The sequence below is a fragment of the Harpia harpyja genome, chromosome 13, assembly GCF_026419915.1.
Source record: "Harpia harpyja isolate bHarHar1 chromosome 13, bHarHar1 primary haplotype, whole genome shotgun sequence".
Classification (NCBI taxonomy): Eukaryota; Metazoa; Chordata; class Aves; order Accipitriformes; family Accipitridae; genus Harpia; species Harpia harpyja.
The window spans coordinates 44,382,343-44,403,803 of record NC_068952.1 but is presented as its reverse complement, the minus strand read 5'-3'; the positions used below and the strand labels follow the sequence as shown (position 1 = coordinate 44,403,803).

The window sequence follows — 21,461 nt, the reverse complement described above, 5'->3', positions numbered from 1 at the left end:
CATTTCAGTGTTTTACAGTGAGTTCTCATATTAGTTTTGCCTGTACTGTTGGGAGTGACATCACCTGGTAGTTATGTCACTACTGCAAAGGAATAAACATAAAATGCTCACTTAAGTCTGAAAGTGATTAAAAACATCAAGAGGGTCACACATCATTCACAGGCGACAAACGCTCAGGCTCATAGTTTTGTTTACATGAAGGAAAACTAACATTCTAAGAGCAGTCTACCATCGCAGAAAGTCCAAGAAGCACTTCATATCTACACAGGAAAGTGCCCAAACATTTGCAAGTCTTCCAGGAATCAGCTGGAGAGAAACAGGTATTTTAGCAGCTATAAGCCTCAGTGTGTTTTCAGCCAGCTTCTCTTTCACACTAAATTATACTTGCACCCAAGTCAGAGATCCTTTATAGCACAGCAGAATCATAAAGAGCTTTATTTACTTTGAGGCTGGATCATAGAACACCTGTATGTGCTAATTCTACTATTGCTTATGCTGACAGGACACAGAACTGCATGTCTAAGAGATACACCACCAAAAAGGGATGGAGCCTGCTGTCAGTTGCACTAATATAAATTGCTGTTAACCATATCAGCTTCAGTTAAACTGCTCTGGATTTTCCCTAGCATAAACAGAAGTGACATCTTTCATGTAAATAATCTTAGCTTGTCAAGTCAAAAAAATTATTCATAGAACAGGCATTCTTCAAACCCTTATTTCTGTGGGAAAATTGCCAGGCATTAGCAATCTGTATGTTACGAACTTTTCTCCCAGATATCAATGTCACACTCAGTGAAGATATTTTAGCAAATCTTCCCCCTAAAGGAGTAAAATATTATACCTTTTTATTCACAAAACTTCATTGGTCCTACATTCAATGGAAAACCTTACAGGGAGCCAAATTTTACAGAACTATGATTCTCCACCAAAAAATTACGTTTTGTTTCATGTGCAGTTGAGTTTCTTGAAGCCTTCACAGTGCTACACAGTTACTTACACTTTGGGCCAAATATATTCCTGAAGCAACTCCAAGCTCCTTTGTTAATTTATGTCAGGGACGTGTAAACTGACCACATAAGACATTAATATAACTGACATTTTTCACCACGAGGTGAATATGGACAGGAACTCAGAGAGATATTGAATCTCCACCCTTGGATTGGGAACAACCCTGGGCAACTGGGTGTAACTATCTAAATTGCAAGGAGTTAGGGGATGTCTTATGGCTACCACGGGGATTTCAATTCACCCATGTTGCGTACCTTGATCACAGACTAAATTGGCAAAGCTCAGGTGCACCTCTCACTCTCCCTTCCCAGCTGCAAGTCCCTGCGTGTCTGCTGGGTGCTTAGAGCTGAATGCAACATATGAGTGTGTGTTGGCCACTTCACTGCTCGGCTAGGTACCTCTAGAGATACTCAGGGATAACTGTCCTGAAATGATTTAGGCAGCACCTAGACATTTAATTCCACTGAGAAGGAGGAGATTAGTAGCTTGGAGATAAGCGGTAGATCTATAGTATCCTGCTGTCATAGATAGTATCATTCCTGTAAAGTGACATTAGTCCATTCACTTCAACGGCTTCTGTTTCCACCCATAAGCACACATTAACAGATAGAAATTTGCATGAACCCAGTTTTTACTAGAAATATATGGGAATACTTCTCTCTCTCACACAACAGTCCAAACCTCGTTCTGCAAAATTTGCTTTGTGAAAGTGCTCATGAAGTTTAAATTTATGTAGCAAAGTGTATATATATATTTATGTGTATGTTCAGAGTGTTATTCCAGAATGTAAGATTTTAATGAAGGGCTCTTCAATGAGTATTTCTGTCACTGCACCTGGACAGTTTTCATACTTGCAACTGTATCAGTCAAACTGCACGAACTGCAGTTGCAAACAAAGCTGATGGACATGACTGAATTTTTGTTTCTAAGCTGTCGTGTGTATCTGCCTTCAGTCCCGTAGGTAAAGGCAGTCAGAAACTTTAGAGGTATTTTATTTTTCCCTAGCTGTAAAAAAAAAAAAAAAAAAAAAAAAAAAGTTTTGTTTTGAGGCACAGTACCTTGTCTCCTGGCTGTGGGCGCATCACAGATACACGGTCATAACCTTTCCGCAGCAAGACCCAGAGAGCATCCAATTTCCCCTGCAATCAAAAGAAACACAGTGTTATCTTCTGTGCAAGAATAAGTGCACTGTGCAAAGTGCAGTGCAGGGACAATGCAGCTTAGACCTACACATTTTTTACTTAATCATTTCCTGTGCTTGTACAAGATGCGGGAGAGCAACATTTTCTCTCACAGAAACTCACTCCGAACTTTCTGCAAGTGCAAAGGAAGAGGCTTTCGGATGAGCAATAAGCAGGCGTGTCTGACAGCCAACAGTATTCATGTGTCTAGCCTTTACATATTCTTCTGAAAAATCTCCAAAGGTAATAGGTGACTTAGAGACCTCCTGGGCTGAGAGAGAGTCTAATACCTACGGAGCTCCTGACATCATTGCTAGCAAAATGCTAAATCAATGCAGAAAGCAGTCAGGTGACTTTATATGATGCATTTCCTAACTATTCAGCTGCCTCCTTTGGCTGGTTGAGTGGCTTGCCACTAGCTCTGGGTGACCACTGTGACATACTAGAGATAAAAAACCTGCCTCTCCACACAGCCAAGAGAGCTGAGTCACAGCTAGGTGCTGTGTAACGACCCACTTAATCTTTCATGTCAGCTACATGTTAGCAAGAGAGCATCAGGTTACCGGGTCTCACACAAGCTCCCCAGTCCCACCCCTATATGTCAGTTAATATTTGTACCTTTTCCAGGTAATAACACACATCTTTCAAAGTCCTCCATTCCTATGAGCTCAGTGTCAGCTGCCCTACAGATGCCACTCTCAACACATTGCACTTGTTTTGACAAGATGTTCGCCTCACGGTGTGGTCTCATACCCAACAGCCTGTACCCAAATGCGCACGTGTGCACGTGCACAGAGCCAGAAGGGTTTTGCTGAAAACCCAACATGTTGAAATATCTTGTTGACAGAAAGTTGGTTGAGATGTGGGGTTGGACCCTCCTTGCCATTCCCGCAATGCTTCTCTGCAACGCAACAAAGCGTTCATTCCTGATTGAAATTCAGCAGTGACACAAAATGCCAAGCCTGTGGTTATTTTCCAAATGAGCTGAACAAGGCCAGAAGGAGCAGGGCTTCTGCAATATAGAAATATCCACTGAATCATCTGCTCTGAAACATACATCTGCTGCTGAAGGATTCCCTGCTAGATCCCCATTCTAATTGGCTAGGGTTTCACTTTCAAAATGGATTCAGCTTCTGGGAGATGTGCAGAAGGGTTTATATGAGTGCAGCATGTTGGCTGCCTCAGTGGAAGGCTACAGATGTATTACAAGCTGAAGATTAATTTAGCAAACTCTCTTCACGTTAACTTCATTTGACCCTTGGTCTGTTAAGTGCACGATACCCAGAGATGTGTAAAAGTTTCTTGAGAAGGTTAACAACAGACAGTATTTATTAAGCTTTCCATTAGTATTGTTCTGAATGCTACAAATGCTATGATATTAGAGCAGGCACCATGAGTGAAACTCCTACCAGTAATAGTAAACTTTATTGTATCTGCAGAGATGGAGACAAGCTACTCAGAATGTACAAAGCTGTCCCTTGGTACAAAATGATTTCCTGCAGTTGAGAGGATCAAACCCAAAGACCTAGCTGGAATCAGAAACTCATGTATGATTGCTACCTCTTTCCTGGAAATAAAGACTACAAAAATTTTATGATAGCAGAATTATCTCATATAACTATAATGGGACAAAATTAAGCAAATGGAAGTGTAAGCTGAATATTGCAGTGATGGTGGAAAAAGAGCAAGTAGCTTCATTAACAGTAAGGAAGCTTGCTTTTCTGAGAGCTAGGTTCTTGTGGCTGATAGTAAACTTCAGCGTCTGTGAAGGTGAGACCTTCCTGACAGCCAGGGTATTTGTAAGGTCTTTCTATGACCTGGTTCTCTGCTATCTAATTAAAGACCCAAAGCACTCAATGTATACTCTTCCTTTCAGGGGGACACAGAGGCTTTCTCTTCTCTTTTCAAGAAACCATTAGGGTCATAATCCTCTTTGAGACCTATATTCCTCAACCGGTGTGTTGAGCCAATGGTTCAAAGCTTATTTGGGAGTTGGAGGGACACATGGGTGGAGACAGACAGACACACAGAATGACTGCATAGATCTTGTTTCCATAGGCTACTGGGGAAAAGACTTCTTTCGGTGAGAGCCAGGAAAGCCTGTCATTCTCAAAGGAAGAAGCAAGAAATTCCTCTGTCAGACTCTTCGGCATTTGGACAGCACAACCTCTTAGACCCGAGGAAAGCCATCCCTGTCTATCCCAATCCGTCTTTACCCCTACATCAGAGCTGGTTGAAGCTCTTGATCTCCTGTCCCCTCTGACAACTTAAGAAATAAGTAGCTTTTTCTTCCATTTCTCCTTTAGGCAAACAGAGGGAAAATTACAACTTTCCATGGAACAAAGAAGTCCTTTTTACTCTGCAGTCCTAATTTCCAAGAGCCTACCAAGATTTCTTGGGAAAAGCCAAGAGCTCCATCTTTGAGAGTCTCAGTGGAGCTTCAGGGTCTGCCTGAGACATCTGGGTGGCAGAGAGGGAGAGTGGACCATGGAAAGGATGATGTTGGTTGAAGAAATGAAAATGGCAATGCATTCACTTGGAAATATAAACGTGGGTGGGCTGTGTCTCTGTATTTGGGAACTCCTTTGCAACTGAAGCACAAGGTCGCTTGGAGGAAAAAAAGGTGTGGAGGCAAATAAAGCTTTGAGTTCTACTAGATATGAAGTTCAGAAAGGAGAAACAATAAGGGCAGATGACAAATGAAGGAGGGCATAGTTTCAGCCATTGCTTTAACATGAATGCATTCTCTTCCTGGACTAATGGTTAATTCAGCACTGTATTGACCCTGGTCTAGTGACTGACCTGACACCTAGAGTGCTCCTGAGACCTGGTATCTGGTGGTGTCAGTTAGAGGCAGTTTTGTAAGCTGCCTATAAATCCAAGCTGCCCTTGGGCCTCTTCTAGCAAGGAAGCTGTGCAAGTCAGCTTTGTAAATAAAGACTGGAGGGACAAAGGCTAGAAAATATGCCAGGAACACATGGCTTAGTAAATGCTTCAGTAGCCTCCGCTTAGGATTCACCTGAGTTTTCTTCCTGAGAGCACCAGTTGTTGCTTCAACCTCAGCCTTGAGGCATGTCCTGTATGTGAGTTTTTGTGGATGAACAGTGAGTTTAGCCTTGTCTTGTGGTCCCTTCTGCATTGTTTTTTAGAGACTGATAGTGGTCCTTTTGAAGTCAAACAAGTACTATAAATGCTCTGAGAAGGAAGAAAGGAGAGGTAGCTAGGTAGACAGGTAGATAAAAGCAGAGGTAGAAATAGAGATAGGAAGAAAGCTGCTAACCAAACCAAAGCATACAGAGCTGTGTGGCTGGCTGTAGCAGGGAGCATGCCCCGAACCAAATTGAAACTAAAGGCACAGTCCTTTACAATCCTTCACTTTCATCTATGATCTGTGCAGTCCTTTCCTCTGTCAGATGAACTGAGGATTTGGCAAGTTTCTTACGAAGTTTTCAGACTTGTCATTCTCATTGGATTATTTGCACTGACTTTTCAAACTGTTGAAATGATACTTTAAAAACAGGATAATCCAGTTGGTATTGTGCTAAGAAGTAACAGCAGCAAATAATAATAATAACAATAATAATAATAATAATCACAATCTGTTAAGTGTCAGTAGCCACACTGGCAGCAAATAAATCTCTGGAGCATTTCAAAAAGCAATCTATCCACTCTCAGCTGTCTACCTACCTTATAAACATTACTCTGGGAAGAGTAACAAAGAGACGGAAGAAAAACTCGGTCAGATAAACTGGCAAAAAGACAGAACATTCTAAGTAGAAAGCCTGGCACTTGTGCTGCATGGAGAAAAGGAGGCTTGTTGGCCAGCAAGATGACTGGCCCTAAAATGTGAATTGCCTGGCTCTTTGTCAGATTCAAGCTACCTTGGTTCCCCGTTCCTGAGATTTAATTCCTCGCCCTCCTCCTTTACCAATGACTTTTTTAAAGTAGCTTGTTACATGCATTTTATCTACCTTCCAAAGAGGTGTTTCAACAAGTCCAGTGGAGTGGGTGGAAATTTAACATCTGCTTTAACCAAAAGAGCCGAGTGCACTTGGAGCATGAGGATGAGGGAAAATTTAAGCTGAGTATCAGGAGACATTTCCTATGGGTGAGGTCTGGTAGACTGTGAAATAGTCCCCCCTGAAAAGTGGTGGAAGCCTCTATGTTATTTTAAAAACCAGACTGGAAAAAGCAGTGAAGGATAGATTCGAATTAGCAGTCCTGCTTTGGCTGAGAGTACAGACCCAATGACCTAATAGGCTACCCCTCCTCGCCTCCCTCTGCCTGTTATGACTCTGTGATATCTTCCCTGCATAACACAATGCAAACTTATCTTCATATGCTCACATCTTCAGGACAAGAGCTTCTGCCAAGAGTGCTGATGAATTTTGCCAATTTTGCTAATTCCTTACTGCACAGTAAGAATAATAGCAGGACCCCTGCTTCATAGAAATTATCTCCCCTGTTTCTGATGAGTGCTCATGACTGTACGTGGGGAAAGTGTTGGATGCAGTTATCCCATCTGCATACACTGTCTTTTTGGGTGCAGTTCAGTAAGGCGTGTGGTGGCAATTAATAATTAGGTAAATTCTTGTCTACAGACAGACTCAGGCTGCTAAATACTATCCCGATGCGGAACACCCCAAAGTTCTGGGAGCATTTGGATATGGGGTCTTGGATTGGAACTGCCCTTATACTGTATACAATTTGAACGGTAGATAAGATGGATATTTTTAAAGGAAATAAGAATATACATCACCCATGAGATACTCCTAATATTTGTAGGCCCCCTTATAAATGAATTCTTGCTGTTACGAAGCAAAAGCTGTTCCTAGTCAGAACTGAACTTGAACCCTACATACATTGAATCTTTTCTCCAACCCTCTCTTGAACTTTGGAGAATTTCCAGCTGGGACACAGATCTGCAACAAACTTGACTCCTCTGTTCAGAACTGATTTCCTACCATGCAGAATAAACTCTGAAAATTAACTGAAAGGCTCCTGAGGCTGTAATCCAACAGTGTGAACTGGTGAAGGAGGAGGGGAGAAACTCAGCAGTATTGTCTATGGGAAAGGACCCAGCTCTCAACTAATGATCTTGGGTAGTTGTACCCACATGGATTCCAGCTGCCTGAGCATGTATTCAGGGCTCTTTGTGCTAAAAACCAGTGTTTCTGTCAGCTCCTCAGTGGTTAGAGTATAGCTTTGTGTGCTGTGCACCCTTCTGATTGCAGCATGCAAAAAGCAACTGAGCTGTGTCTCTCAGCTAGATGAGGTCACTTCCATGAGCACACAGTAGGAGTGAAAATCTCTCAGATGGGATGACAGTGTTTTACAAATGCTTTGCACTGATGCAAAATGACAATGCAATGCATTTCGGAACAAAGGAGCAGCTATATGGGATGGTGCTTACTGCATTCCCCACTCTGAACTGAAACAGTTGACTCTCTAACCTGTCCCACTGTGGGAATGAATAACCTTCGTGAACACATGTTGAAGTCATTATAACACAATTGCAAATGACTTGTTGGTAGGTTATGTTTATTAGATGATAATCTTTAAGGGGGAAAAGAGAGAAGGCATTGGACTAAATTTTCAAAGAGGCTCACATTTCCGTGTCCTCCGGAAACCACTCTTAGTCCCTTGTGCATCCTTGCCATTCCCATCACTGGATGTGAACCAGCTGCAAGATCAATGACTGAGGAAAGCCAAAACACGTGACTTGCCCAAATTCCTATGGGCACTGCTTGGAGCTGATCAGTAACAAGATACAATGCAGGGAAACCTGGGTGTACTGCAGTGTAGTATAACTGCGTTGCAATAACTTAGCTAATAGAATATGTCTGACTAGATTGACTGCTACTGGGGAGGAAGAAAACAGGAGAATAAACCCCCTATTTTCCAGCAGTGAGGCACTTCCTCATTCCCCAGCATAAAGTTTAAGGTGAGCTCTATACACCAAAAGGTTTACTACATATGTTACACACACCCTTTTTGCAGACCACTTGCAGATAAATTGCCTGTAGAGGGTTTCTAAGACCCTAACTAGCATCTCTACTCTTCAAAATGAGATCCAAGCTCCAGTGGTGCAAGATTTGCACTTGGATATGAATTGGGCATTTTCAGTCTTTTCTGAGACTGATAACTACAGTGTTGCTACAAATATGTATATGTATGCTACAATTACAGTCTGCTGCCCCAGGCTGAAGAGAGACGAGAAGAGTATTACCCTTTCCCAAAAGACTTAAACCTGAGAATGGGAGCATGGAATTATTTTCTTTTTCTTTTCATTAGAGTAGTTATACGGTAGTTAAGCTGTCCTCCTTTCCTGAGGACAGCTCAATTTGTCCTGAAAGCAAAAGATTAGCTTTCTGACATTGGAGTGCCCCCGTACCACGCCCTGGATGATGCAGCTAGTATCTGTTTTGTGTGGTTTGTTTCTCTTAATCCACAAGAAGCATTCGCATGTGCAATGAAGAGTTTTGCTTCAGTGAACCAGTCAGTTGCTTGCTTGTTTCCGTTTTGTACACTGCCAACCATTTGTACTAGTGAAGACAAACTGAAGAACAGCTGCCTGCCCTTGGGACAGATGGCAGAGAACAAGAGTCTTCCCAGTTCCTGTGGGCGACTGTTGTGCAGCTCTGCATTGCTTGTGACCCGATATCAGTGTGAATTTGACCTTCCACATCCAGGCACTCTCATTCAGCCAAACGCTTCTTGCAGGGCATTCTCTCCTCGTAAGCCGAGCATGCTGCCCCGCAGCAAGCCTGGCCCTGTGACCCACGCCTGCTGGCAGACATCCATATGCCGCACTGCAATCCTTGATCTGCTGAAGACAACCCTCCCTGATGACACTTAGTAGCAATTTTCTTCCTATTTTCTCCCCTCTTTCTAAGGAAAGAGGATGCTATTTATTCCCCACATCTTAGGCAATATGCAGCGTGGACTAAAGGCCCTGCCCTTGGAAGTGCCGTTGAGTCTGTAAGCACTTTACAGAAGCTAGCTATGCCACCAGAAGAGATCAGGTCCCTATTCTGGTCTAAGCAAGCAGTGGAACCCCAAAACCTGATCAACTTGGTGGGAAATTCCCATTGCCCCACAGCACCTCCCTAGACACATGTTCAGGGGGACTCCCTCATGCACAGCTACTCTACCAGCATTTTGAGATCACAGGTTTGTGGACAGTTCTACATCTTAGCCTTGGATGTGAAAACACTTAATACAGATCTTCTGGGAAAATCCTATGCAGTACAACGCCGGACTGGACTTACCTTGATTGGAGAGTACCACTTCCGAGGAGAGGAAGGTCTGCGCATGTTGTTTGCAAGGTTCCTGGGTTCAGGGAACTCATATTCCTGTTCTGGCATCTTGACCCTGGCATTCTTGGCTTTCTCTAACTTAGCACCTTCTTCTGTGGAGCCCTTTTCTCCCCAGCGCACCTGAAAAGATGGCATCAGGGCATATTACAATAGTAGCTTCTGCAGAGAGTTACATCCCTGGTGTAATAACTAGATCCTTGCCCATATTTTCCCAGTGTCCAAATCCAAGGTGAAGAACCATAGATATTGGCACAGGCTGTGAAGCTTGTTTCTAGACTAGAGCCCAAATTTTGAACAACTTCTTTGTGATTTATGAGAAATGTGAGAGTGGGGAAGGTTCTCAGAAAAACTAAAAATATTTCCTTGCAATTTGCATGGCAACACTGCTCCTGTATTCCAGGCACTGGCCAGGATCTTACTGTGCTAGAGGAAAAAGATGGTCCTAAACTTCAGGAATCTAAGTTTGGCCCTCAAATATTCCTATATAAAAATGATCTGGGCTCAGATGTACAAAAAAAGCTTAAAGAAGTTTGTGCCCATCTCCTGAGTTTCTGGGTAAGTTGCAGGGGGATATCACAGGTCGGTTCACAAATAAGATCTTGTGATACATGAACTGGTATCTAATTACCTCCATTCGTTTGATGCCGCCAACTCCTCGTCCGCCATAATAAGAGGCATCTACTGTTGGCCATTTCTTCTTTGGAAGGCCATCATCATCTTCCTCCTACAAAACAGAAGGAAGGGGTTGCACTGTTAGGAAGCATGACTAGAGATGGAAAGGAATAAACAGTCAGAGGCTATGTGGCCCTTTAAGCCTGCTAGAGCCAGTGTGGTCAAGGTTCTGGTCTCTCACTGGTTATTTTCCAGAGGATGTACACTCACGAGAAGAAAATGTTTCATGATATAAACACCACCACCACTTGAAAGGTACAGACCTGCTCCAGCAAGAATGTGATTTTTGCTTTTTTTATTTTTTTTTTTTTTTTAATTAAAGGAGGATCTGTCTTTCATCATCTTTAAATTCAGGGAAGTAAATTGTTTCCAAGTTGCAAAATCATTGAAGCAGCCACCAAAATAGCACTCGGCATAGCTCAAGAGCTGGGGTCCTTTGGCTGCAAGTCTGGTTGATATGCTAGCCACGAGTGATGGTAGCAGGGACTTAGATCTTTGCCATCCCTTCACTTATGCCTGCAATTAGGGGGGAACAGCTGCTGCTCTGAGGAGTGTTCCCTGACTCATGGCTCCCCATGCTGGAGGAACCCTTCAGGGCCCAGATAAATCATTGTATTGTAGTTCAGATTTGACAGAATGGGGGGAAAAGCATGAAAGCAAGCAAGTCAAATTTGCTCCTGAGTGAAGGCAAATTAGGAAACAACCCCAGCAAGAATACGTGAATGCCCAACATGGAGATGGGGTTTTTTTGAAATGAGCTGGCCAAGTGTAATAGGATGGAAAAGTCTAATGGAAAAGTTACAAGAACGGCATTAGCTCTTATAATGAACTTCTGCCTCCGCTAGGGAGGCTGCCCATGGAAGTCCATGTGGCTTCAGTGATTTTCATGGGCTTATGCCAGCAAAAATTCAGGTTCTGTGTGAAAAATGAGACAGTTTCTGTACAGATTTGAATGTGTTCTACCCCTACATACTGCAAGCAGAAACCTACAGTACATCACCATACACAAAGTTAAACATGTTCAGGACCCTGGCCTTCATGATGACGCTCAGATACGGCCAAATTAACAAATCAAGAAAATATCCTTAAGTTTATTTAAAATTAGTCTAACTAAAGTTCTAGCAAGTGTATTCTATATATTCTATATTCTTTGTTGCACTATATAACAACTCCACATATGCTCTGACCTACATAGTGCCTGTCCCTTTAATTTCTGCAGTTCAGCCTGTGAACTGGCAAAGCAGAAAAGCAGAGTTCATCAAAAACGTGAAGTATTTCCTGTGAAAAATGTGGAGAGAAATGAAAAATGGTCCCTCTTTTTTTTTTCTTTCTTTAATTTTTCACAGGGATTTGGCAAAACTCCAAAACTTAGGAGCTTTCCAAAACTGAAAAAGCCAAAAATACTTTGAAATTGAACCCCCTAGTAGGAAAAATGAAAAACTAGGGGAAAAAAATCCAAGACAAACTATGCTTTTCATGTCAAACAAAAGCATTTCTGTTTTTCAAAATACACATAAGTTCAGCTACAAAATTTGTTCTGATCTAAAGGAAGAGTGAACAATTGAGTCATAAATGCAAGGTTCCTCTCCTTCATAGCTAACCTCTTTCCCTCGCTCTGGTTAGAGCTGCTGAGGCTCTTTGCTGCAACCTAAGAACTTAATATCTCTGCATGAAGTTTTCCATGAGGACTTTTTTAAAAAAATGGAATCAAAGCCATCTAAATATTTTCCTTCAGCAATTCTCTTTCTCTCTCTTCAGTTTAGCACAGACTGGACTTCTCACAACAGGAAATACCAAGGTTTAGGAAATCTTCCCCACAAGCCCTTAAAAGCCCTGCAAGTCACTTCAATCTAAGATAGGAGCGTTTCTGCCAGAACAACAACAGAAACAGCACACACACAAAAAGACAACAGTGGACACTTGAAAAACAAGAGAGTCACAAGCTTTCTCCAGGATGAGTCTGTTTACATGTTTTGAAGGGCATAGGAGGTTTTGCAATACAAGCAAAAAATCCCGAACCCACCAGTGACGTCCTACACACTTGGCAAATATGCTCACAACACACATGTGTAGCTAAAGGAAAGCAATAGGAAACTTGGGGGTCAGGGCAGGGAGACAGCAGGAAAACAAGAAGGAAGAGGCATACAATCCCCATGTCCAGCATCCTAGCTCAATGCCCCATTCACAAGATGTAAGCCAATAAAACAGGGCTGAATTCTCTCATCCTGGCTCAGTTTTGCCTGTATTTTTCTACGCTTAGCTACAATGGGGGTTTTGCCTGAAGAAGAACTGCATAAGCAACTTCAGCTCTGACCCAGCAGCAGTATAAAAAACAGCCCCGGAAAATTCAAGTGCATTTAAGGATGCTGGAAATTGGCTGTACAGAACTTGGCATCTTTCCACTCTCAAAATCTGCTTTAGATGGAGCTAGAGTTTCTTTTAAAAAATAAGAAGCAGGAGGACAGAGCTACATTTCACAGTCAGAGGTCCAGATTCATAACTGCTGGATTTCAGAAGACAAAGATCTGTGTTTATCTCAGAGTCCATGCTGGGCTCTGTATACTTTGACCCTGACCTGAGGGAACCTCATCTGTGGGTAACACAAGGATAATTCAGGCTCCACTAGGGACATCTGAACCACTCAGGGTAAGAATTCAAACTCAATTTGGCCAGATATAAAAAAAGTTTGGACAACTTACCCCTCTCCCCGCCCTTATAATTATTTTCACAGTTGTCTCTGCAATGCCTGAATCCTGTCAGAATTTAGCATTTATAGAGAGCTTTGCCTGCACAAAGTGCTGTAAGACATGGCAGGACAATCATTCTGCTGAGTAAGAGATGTTATCATCTAATTTTACAGCTGAGGAAACATGGAGGTGAATCCACTGTCCTCAAGGCTTCTGGCTCCTTACTGCTTGCTTTTTCTCCCAACGCCAGACTCATTTCCAAATTGCATGGCCACCTCTCAGACGCAAAGGCATTGTTACACTTTGAGGGCACCTTGCTCAGTTCTCAAGAAACTTTTCCTCCCTGCTGTGGAAGGTTTTGCTTGTTACATTATACTCTGCCAGGCATGTAAATCGCAACTGCATAAGCTCATCACTTTGGTTTTTCTCGTATCTTTGCCTGTCACTGGCCCAAGCCTGCCAACTATCATCAGAAAGCACTCACAGGTCACAAGAGCATCTAAAAGAAAATGTTCTACTGGTGCTCTACTAAGGAGCAGGCTGAAGAAAGACCTCAGATCTCATGAAGCACCAAAAATCCATATATAAGCTTATCCTTGAGACACAAATGCTTAGAAAACCAGCCTTTGTTGGTCTTACTGATCCCAGAAACTCCTAGTTTATCTATGGTACAGATTCTTAAAGATCCTGCCTGAAGTTATATCCTCCAAGTGCAAAGCACTGCGTGCACACAGTTAAGAGAGAACCCCCCGTTTTGATAAAGAAGAAAGGATGTTGAGTTATTCCTGCTCTATAGCTCAGACACTGAGCTACAGGAAGGTGAAATAAGATCTTAGATCTTATAAGGTCAAGGGAATTAACACTGGCTCTCCCATTGCAACTGTGATGTGATTAAACCCAACTTTTCAAAGTCTCTACGCTAACTGAGTTTGCTGTGCTGGGCCTGCCTAGATATTTCACATGAAATTTGGCTATAAAACTCCACACCTTCATGGTGTAATACCTATACCTCATCTGTTAACAATAACGTCCCAAGTCTTTTTCTTTTAAATGACTGTCTCTTGAAAGGTTCCTTTTCTCCTCCTCCCATATTTCCCAACTCACTGTAAAAGGGGAGTAAAAGGGAAGGAAAAGAGCTGGCATACCACTGTGACCTGGCTTTATTTCAGGAATAATAGAATACATTTCCTGCCTTGGTGTCTACAAAAAATTCCTATCAGATCCTTTCTCTGGAGCTTATTTTGCTGTCTCCCCAGCAAGGCTTTTCAGGAAGAGGAAAACAATTTGGAAAAGATTAATAAACACCAATAAGTGAGGGTGCAAGCAGCTCCCCAAGCAGATGAATCCCCTTTAGCCATTCTCTGGCCTTATAAATGTTCTGTTGCAGGAGAAAGAAGTTAGTTCACAAAGATCAAAGTGATTCAAGCTGAATAGGTGGTTTCATCTGTTGGCTTAACAAGCGCTGCCATGCAATGAGGTAAATTCCTCCTTTTCATGCTGGCCTCCCATGACAGTGATAATAGCCTTCAGCATCTCATGACTGTGCTGCTGAATGGTCCTTTCCCTCCAGGACTTTCTTGTGTGTGTTTGCTTTGGTGTATGTGGGTAAGATGACAACAGACATAAGAATTATCCAGTTACAGGCTGGTTGGTGGCTTGGCTCTGGTGCCATGCTAAGGGTAACTGTGGAGCTTGGGTGATAGAGCAGCATGTTAAAAACAGGTCTGAGTGATGAGGAAAGGGCATGCTCTGGTCATCTGGTAGATCTCCTGCCTGGTTTTGCCAGATTTCAGGGAACTTAGTGTCCCTGAAACCCTACTGTGGGAGAAAGCACTACCATGACAGAAAATGAAGATCCAGCAGTGTATTTTAACATTGCCTGGTCTCTGTTTACAGAGCAAGGAAGCAATGAGAAGAGAGCGTGCCTCTTGGGGATACTTTGGAGGGCTCCAGTTTACGCACCCTCTGACTGCACTCAGAGACTGTCCTTCTGTGGGACTGACTAGCTGCAGACCTCTGGCATGGGTCAGGTAGTGAATAGGAAATTGTTGGAAGCTGTTAAGCCCTGCAGGTTGGGTTTTTTTGATGTAGAAGATGCGTTGCTATAGTGAGAACCAGCTTCAGCCTCATAGTAAGCTTCTGGTCTGAGTTGAGTAAGAGTTGTTCCAATAAGCCCAGCCTGAAGGTGATGGGACACATGAATAAAAGCAGCTGTGTCTTCCTCCAAGAGGGCTAGAAAAAGCCTTCCTATTCACTGGAGGTAGAAGAATGTGGTTTTGATCCACCATCAATGACTAATCACAGGCCAGAAAGGTGCTCACTGGCTCCTCGAGGCATTCACCTCTTCCGATTGGCATTAACTCAGTCTTTCCTGGCTGTAAGTAAAACCATCTGTCCTTCATCTGGGCTTAACCTCCTCCTGTATCCTGCGTTGTCTGAGGAGCACAGCAGTAAGTTGACGACATTTGCGATTTCTGAATGAATTAATTGGAAGTTTCTAGCCAATAGTGATTTCCTTCACCAACAATGAGTGTGTCTCCAATATGTCTCAAAAGGCCTTTAAAGTAGAGTTCAGTAAAACCTTTGGCGGGTCTGACAGCAATGCTACTTTCCCTTCATTGTTACAGTATAATGCATTCTCCTTGCAGTGCAAAGACATATGGGCCTCAGCTCCCAAATCTGCTGATGCAAGAATTCCTCTTGTCTTTTTTTTGCCAAGATTTTTGGGAGAAGAAAAAAAAATAATAATCTTACTGTAACTGTAACGCTGCTGCTTAAGGGATTAGCACTCTTTCATGCTGGAGACAAGCAGTTGCTAGGTTTTCTGCAAGGAAGAAAGCTATCTGCAACACGTAAGAAAAACTGGATTGTAGAAAATCAGCTCCATCTTCTATTTGTTTTGAGCAAAGTAGAAAATCTTGAGTATGCGACCTTCTGTGAAAGCATCATACTACTGCCAATCCTGTTCTGTGGACCAGGCTCTATAAGAGTAAATGGGACCAATGAAATGCATCTTTTCAGAGCTTCTGCTATTTTTCCACTAGCAGGAAGCTCTTCTGTCTGGGAAAAAATGCATAGTACAAGCCACAGCTTCAAGTCTTACTAATTTTTGAGCACTGCTCTGATGCTATATAGTTTCTAAAATAGTATAAACTACATTTTCCTTTCTAAGAAACATTTGGCTGCTAATTGCATAAGATGGCTATAGGATAACTGAGTATTTTGCTTAGGGGATGTGCTCTGGTGGAAAGTACGCGTGAAATTATACCACGAGACTAGTCCCTGCAATGTTGGCACACTGTAGTAACCAAAGCCCCCCATCTCAGGGTCCCCAAATGGTAAGAATAATGGCCAAAAGATCGTACAGCTCTCCTCATGTATTAACGAGGAAGCAGGTAACCAGGTATGCAGGTTACAGGTATTGAGCAAGAAGCAGGTTACAAGTATGAGTTGAAGCAATTTTTCAGGCCTTGTGCAGTGCCCTACTCTAGGTGCAACCAAAGCCTGGACAAGTCTGCATTTAAAGCAGTCACCTCTGGGGAGCAAGCCCAAGAGCAAGCAGAACAACATTCTGCTTCTATACAAAGAAGAATTGCCCCGTGTTCTCCACAGTACAAGACCAGGTTCATTTAAAATAAAAAGCCAGTGGCAAATACATTGCTATAGGACAGCTGTGAAAGACAGATGAATTGAGGACTGTTTCATCCAAAAGCTGCACAGACTGTTCCTCTCTGTCACAATCATGGCTGAGAGAAAATATAACATGTCCAGAAATACCTTTACCAGCTTAACTAAACGTAACCCGAGGCAAACATAACTGGTCTGCTGCAATTAGTTTATTTTGCAGCAACTGGTCTGCTTTTGCAGCACTTACTGGTTTGATAAAAGGCTTCCTTATACATGAAGCATGCCTTCTCTCTTAGCAGAGAGATGTAATTTCCCCTACCAGTCCTTGGCCAGAGAGCCAGCATTCCAGAATGATGTATTTTAATTAATTTCAGCAATTGAATCCCTTGGCTTGGAGGCATGTGTGATACAGAACAGAGCATGTGCAATTTTAGATTAATATTTTCCTTTTAATTCAGAGGATAGAAGCTAACAAAGCTAGTGGATTTACATACAGCCCAAACAGAAACATCTACTTCGGAAAACAGGCCAGATGCCTGCATATAGAGGCATGGGGAGCACTGGGTCCAAATGCAAATCTCCCTTGGGTCCAGGAACATTCAGATTTAGAGTTTTGCTTCAGGCCTGTTTTGAAGGGGACAAGTGCCACCAAGATGGAGGTTCTAGTACTGGCCTTGGCTCCAGCAGCCCTGAACTATTTCTCTGTGCTCAGTGCAGGCAGAAGCTAGGCTGGATTCCACCTCTGTAGTGTTGCAGAGGACTGAGCTTTTAAAGGTGCCTGTCTGCCTTGGCACAGAGCACACTCAACTGGGCCAGACTTTATGGAGAGCACATAGAGGATTGTTTCAGCAAGCTTTTCCACTTGCAAGCTGAAGCAGGCAATGAATTTGTCTGCAGATGCAAAAAGCAAGGCAAACTAACCAACCAAATCACTCTGAGCATAGATCTAAGTCTTCTCTTTCTTGCACAGCTGAGAGGAACTGATCCAAACCCCAGTGAAGTCAATGGAAAAACTCCCATTGACATCAATACACCCTGAACACAGCCCAGTGACTTTTCAATGAAATCCCTTGTGCAAAACAGTGAAAGCAAAGAAGAGACTCATTGCATGCTGAAAGCAGAAGGACATAGAAAGAGGCAGATGAAAAACTCAGCGTGTTTTTGGGCAGAGTCTACAAATTAAGTGATAGTGACATAGCTTTAAACCATTTGTACTAGGTTCATCTAAAAAGCATAAGCAGAATTAAGAGGAAGGGTTTAATGTTGCTTTACCATTTCTCTCCATTAGAACTTCCCTGGCTAGTGCAGCTCTTCTGATGTCAAGACAATTTTACTGGGGTTTTACATCTGCTCAGAATCTGGGCCACTGTCTTCAGACACATTGCAAAGACTGTGGGCTGCCTTTACTCACAGCAACTGTAGTCCAAGGGATTAGCATCATGAGTCACCGCTCAGCTACCAAGAGCAGTTATATATGCTAAACCATCAAAATTATTACCACACCATTCCGGGAAGGCAGTTAAGCATATGTTTAGGTTCCATTAACTTAAAAGTTAAACATACACTTAAGGGTTGTCCTTTTTGTGAATCACAGCCTAACTCTGTAGTGCTGTTCCAACAAAGTGGAAGTATTGTCTGCCTCTGTCCTCCTTTCCTACCTGCTCCATGGAGGTACTGTATACATAGATCTACACTCACTCTTAAGTAAATTAACACCACATCTCTACCTCTGTAGAAAGCAAAGTGAGCAGAGTTAAACACACATGGCAGACATCAGCTAAAAAGCCCCTAGTTTAGCTAAACCACTATTGACTTTAAGGCTACAGAGCTGAGCACAAAGGTTTCAATGGTCCATACTCCGCCATGCAGCAGAATCACAACCTCTTGTGAGAAGACTGAACAAAATCTTGTCCGAAACATTGAGGAAATCAGGTTTCCAGTGTCACTCACCTCACTGTCTTCTGCAGGAGGTGGGGGGGGCTCTTTGATGATCTAGAAGGATCAAAGAGAAACAGAATAGTAAATTCATACTTTGTTCTTCAGCGCAATTCAAATGTCAATTAAAAAAACCCAAATGAGAAAACAACAGGATATGCCACTGTGAACATCTCTGAACTTAGTTACAATACTGTATGATTACAGGGTGGCTATGTGTGCTGCTGGTGTCACAGTCATTGAGAGTAAGAGGGGAAACAGGAGGCGTCCCAAAGCCCTGCCACATAGACATTTCCTAATTACAGCTCCAGACTCATATTGCTCATTAGGTGACCCCTGCCCTATGTGAGGTAACAGCAAATTCAAAGTCATATAGCCTTGATTCTCCAGCTTCCTAATCCCAGTAGGAGCCATAGTCAGTGCTGGCTCTAAGCAACAGATAGCAACCACTGTTTCACCTGAACAACCATGCTAAAATCAGCATCTCCTTCTACTGGCCACTGCACACGTGTACAAATCCTGCCTTAAATAATTTACAGTCTGAACAAAGACTGGAAAGCGAAACCAAGGTGAACTAAAATGCCCTGGAGACATTGCAAAGCAGTAACGAATCCCCAGCCTTTGTCTCCCAGGCCTGTGCTTCATTCCAGAAGGCTGTGCCACCTCATGCTCTCATGAAAAATGCTTTTCATGTTATCAGGCTAATATAGTTCACTCTCATAAGCTTAAAAAAAAAAAAATTTTTTTTATATATATATATATACACACACACATTTGAGGCTCTCCCTGGGTTTCTAAAAAAGCAAGCAGGGTGAGGTTTTAGACTGATCCAGGATATTCTCCATAGAAACAATTTAAGTTTATGTGGGTGTGAGGCTATTATTTCATGCAAAAAGTTTGCATCTAGGGCTCAGCAGGCAGTTGGCTATTATCACAGCCCTCCACTCCAAGAGCAACAGAGAGCCTTCCAAAGGGAAAGCAGTTGCATACAGGCATGTCAAATATCTCTCCCTTACACACAATGGCTGCACAAACAGCCATTGCAGTCAACAGATTGAATCCAGCCAGTCGTGTCAATGCAATTGCTGCAGGGATTGATTTTCTCCAGTAGTTTTAAGTCCATCTGGATGAGGCAGCTCTTTCTTTACACACCAGGCCGTGAGTCAGATGCTGTCAGGGTGCTGAGTGCCTGTGGAGATATCTCCGAGTATCCTCAGCTCCTCTTAATGACTGCGTGTATTAAGTGTAGAGGCTGCCTAGACATGGGGTACAGATGTGTAGGCTTAAAAATTACCCTTACAAAGAAAAAAATCACAGTCCCAAACAATAACATTTTGGCTGTTTAAATGCAGAAAGGGAAAACGACAATCACATTAAAGGCCCTGAAGATATAAATATTTACAACAATTCTTCTCACTCGTGTTTTTCCTTCTCTGATGAGCTCACTGTTTTTATTTTCCTCTGCAAACCCCGAGTCATGCAATGTGGCCATTAATGAAGAGCATGTGCCTCTGGCTAGGGAAGAGATCTTGGGCTGGATCAGTCCTTTGTTTGTATCTCAGCCCAGACCAATGATGGTTGTAGAGCTCTGCCACTACCTGTTCCTGGGCAGCAGGGCTTTTTTTTGGTGGCTTACAGTACGCCCTCAGGGAATGCCTGCTAAAGAATCTTTATGCTTTAGGAATCAACACTGAATCTTCGTTTAAATGCATAGAAGCACAAAGCACATGTGGAAGCATGAAATTACATTTGAGGAGCATGGTAGGTGCACCCACTGCCCTGCTCACATCATCACAGCAGAACTGTGCATCAGGCTGTGGCCGTAGAACCACTGACCATGTTAGGGAGAAAGGAGGGGTGATGCCCCAGAGGACCTCAGGCTGACTAGCAGAGCTGGTGAGCATCTCATACAGCATCCCTCTCTCTCTCTCCCCCCTGCGGTTCCTAGCTTGTTCTTGCAGCTCTGGGGGATACCAGCTCTTTCCCCGAAGGAAAGAAAATGATGAAAAGTAGATGAAGAGTTGGCTGCATCAGAGTACTACTCTGTGGAAAGGAAATAATGGGTATCAGCATGGTTTACTCAAAGTGCTGCTCCTTGGTTTAAGATGGAGACAGCATAATGTCTTATATGTCTCTTGACACAATACTGACACAGCATGTACAAAGCACCAAAATACACAGAAGACTCTTCTAGCCACGTTTTCAGATACGTTTTGGTTGGTGTGAGGGGTGGCACTTGTCAACAGACCTCCTCTTGAACCAACCCCCTTAATCAAAACCCATTGGATGCTGAGAAACTTCAGATATCTGATCCAAAATATACCTACTGGAAGTGGCCTCATTCCCTCCTCTAACATTATTCCGGTGGAACATCATGGGTTTCAGTGGAGTTTCTCTCATTTGCATTGGCATGAAACATCAGGATAATCCGTCCAATTTATTTAGTCCAGCTAAGCATTCAAACACAACTTCTCAGCCAGTATCACTAGAAACTCTTGAGATTACAGACTTGGAAATGAAGAGATGGCTGTTTTTCATACATTTGCATTCTTTCTCATAACATATGCATACACATACATGCAAACTGATTTCTATAAACAGATCAAGTTTTTTCTATCACAGTCCAAGTTGGGGGGGGGGGGGGGGGGGAGATTCCTTCCATTTTTAAGTGCTATGTACTTCTAAGAGCAACTGGACACCCCATAAGTTGGCAGCATAGATTGGTTTGGACAAGTCCAGAGATGGGGAGAGTTTCATCTTCTCTGCCTTTGAGCATGTAGGAACTTTCAAAGTTCAAGCCTTAAAAAAAAAAAAAAAATCTATTTTCTGTCTTGCCACCCAGGTCTGGAAAGGCTTTTGGTCTACAAACAGTACAAATCTTTCCTTTCTCCCTTTTGAATTCTTACGGTTACAGCTGTATATGCATGAGACCCTTATTCTGGGGTACCGAAGGCAGTGAAGCGAATGTGCCATTTCACACAAGTGAGCAAAGTAAGCGTCAAGTGGGAATAACAAGGTCGCAGAGCCAAAAG

At 42.8% G+C, this 21,461-nt stretch overlaps 1 protein-coding gene across 1 annotated transcript in view; it reads right to left on the bottom strand.

Moving 5' to 3' along the window:
* The window catches only part of ANTXR1 (ANTXR cell adhesion molecule 1), a 112,711-nt gene that overhangs the window by 22,748 nt on the left and 68,502 nt on the right, over positions 1-21,461 (bottom strand). Inside the window, exons 14-17 of the mRNA XM_052806392.1 lie at positions 18,445-18,486; positions 10,137-10,232; positions 9,461-9,628; positions 2,067-2,147 (exon numbers count right to left, since the gene is read on the bottom strand). Coding sequence (XP_052662352.1) covers positions 2,067-2,147; positions 9,461-9,628; positions 10,137-10,232; positions 18,445-18,486 — 387 coding nt within the window. The remainder of the gene's footprint in view (positions 1-2,066; positions 2,148-9,460; positions 9,629-10,136; positions 10,233-18,444; positions 18,487-21,461) is intronic.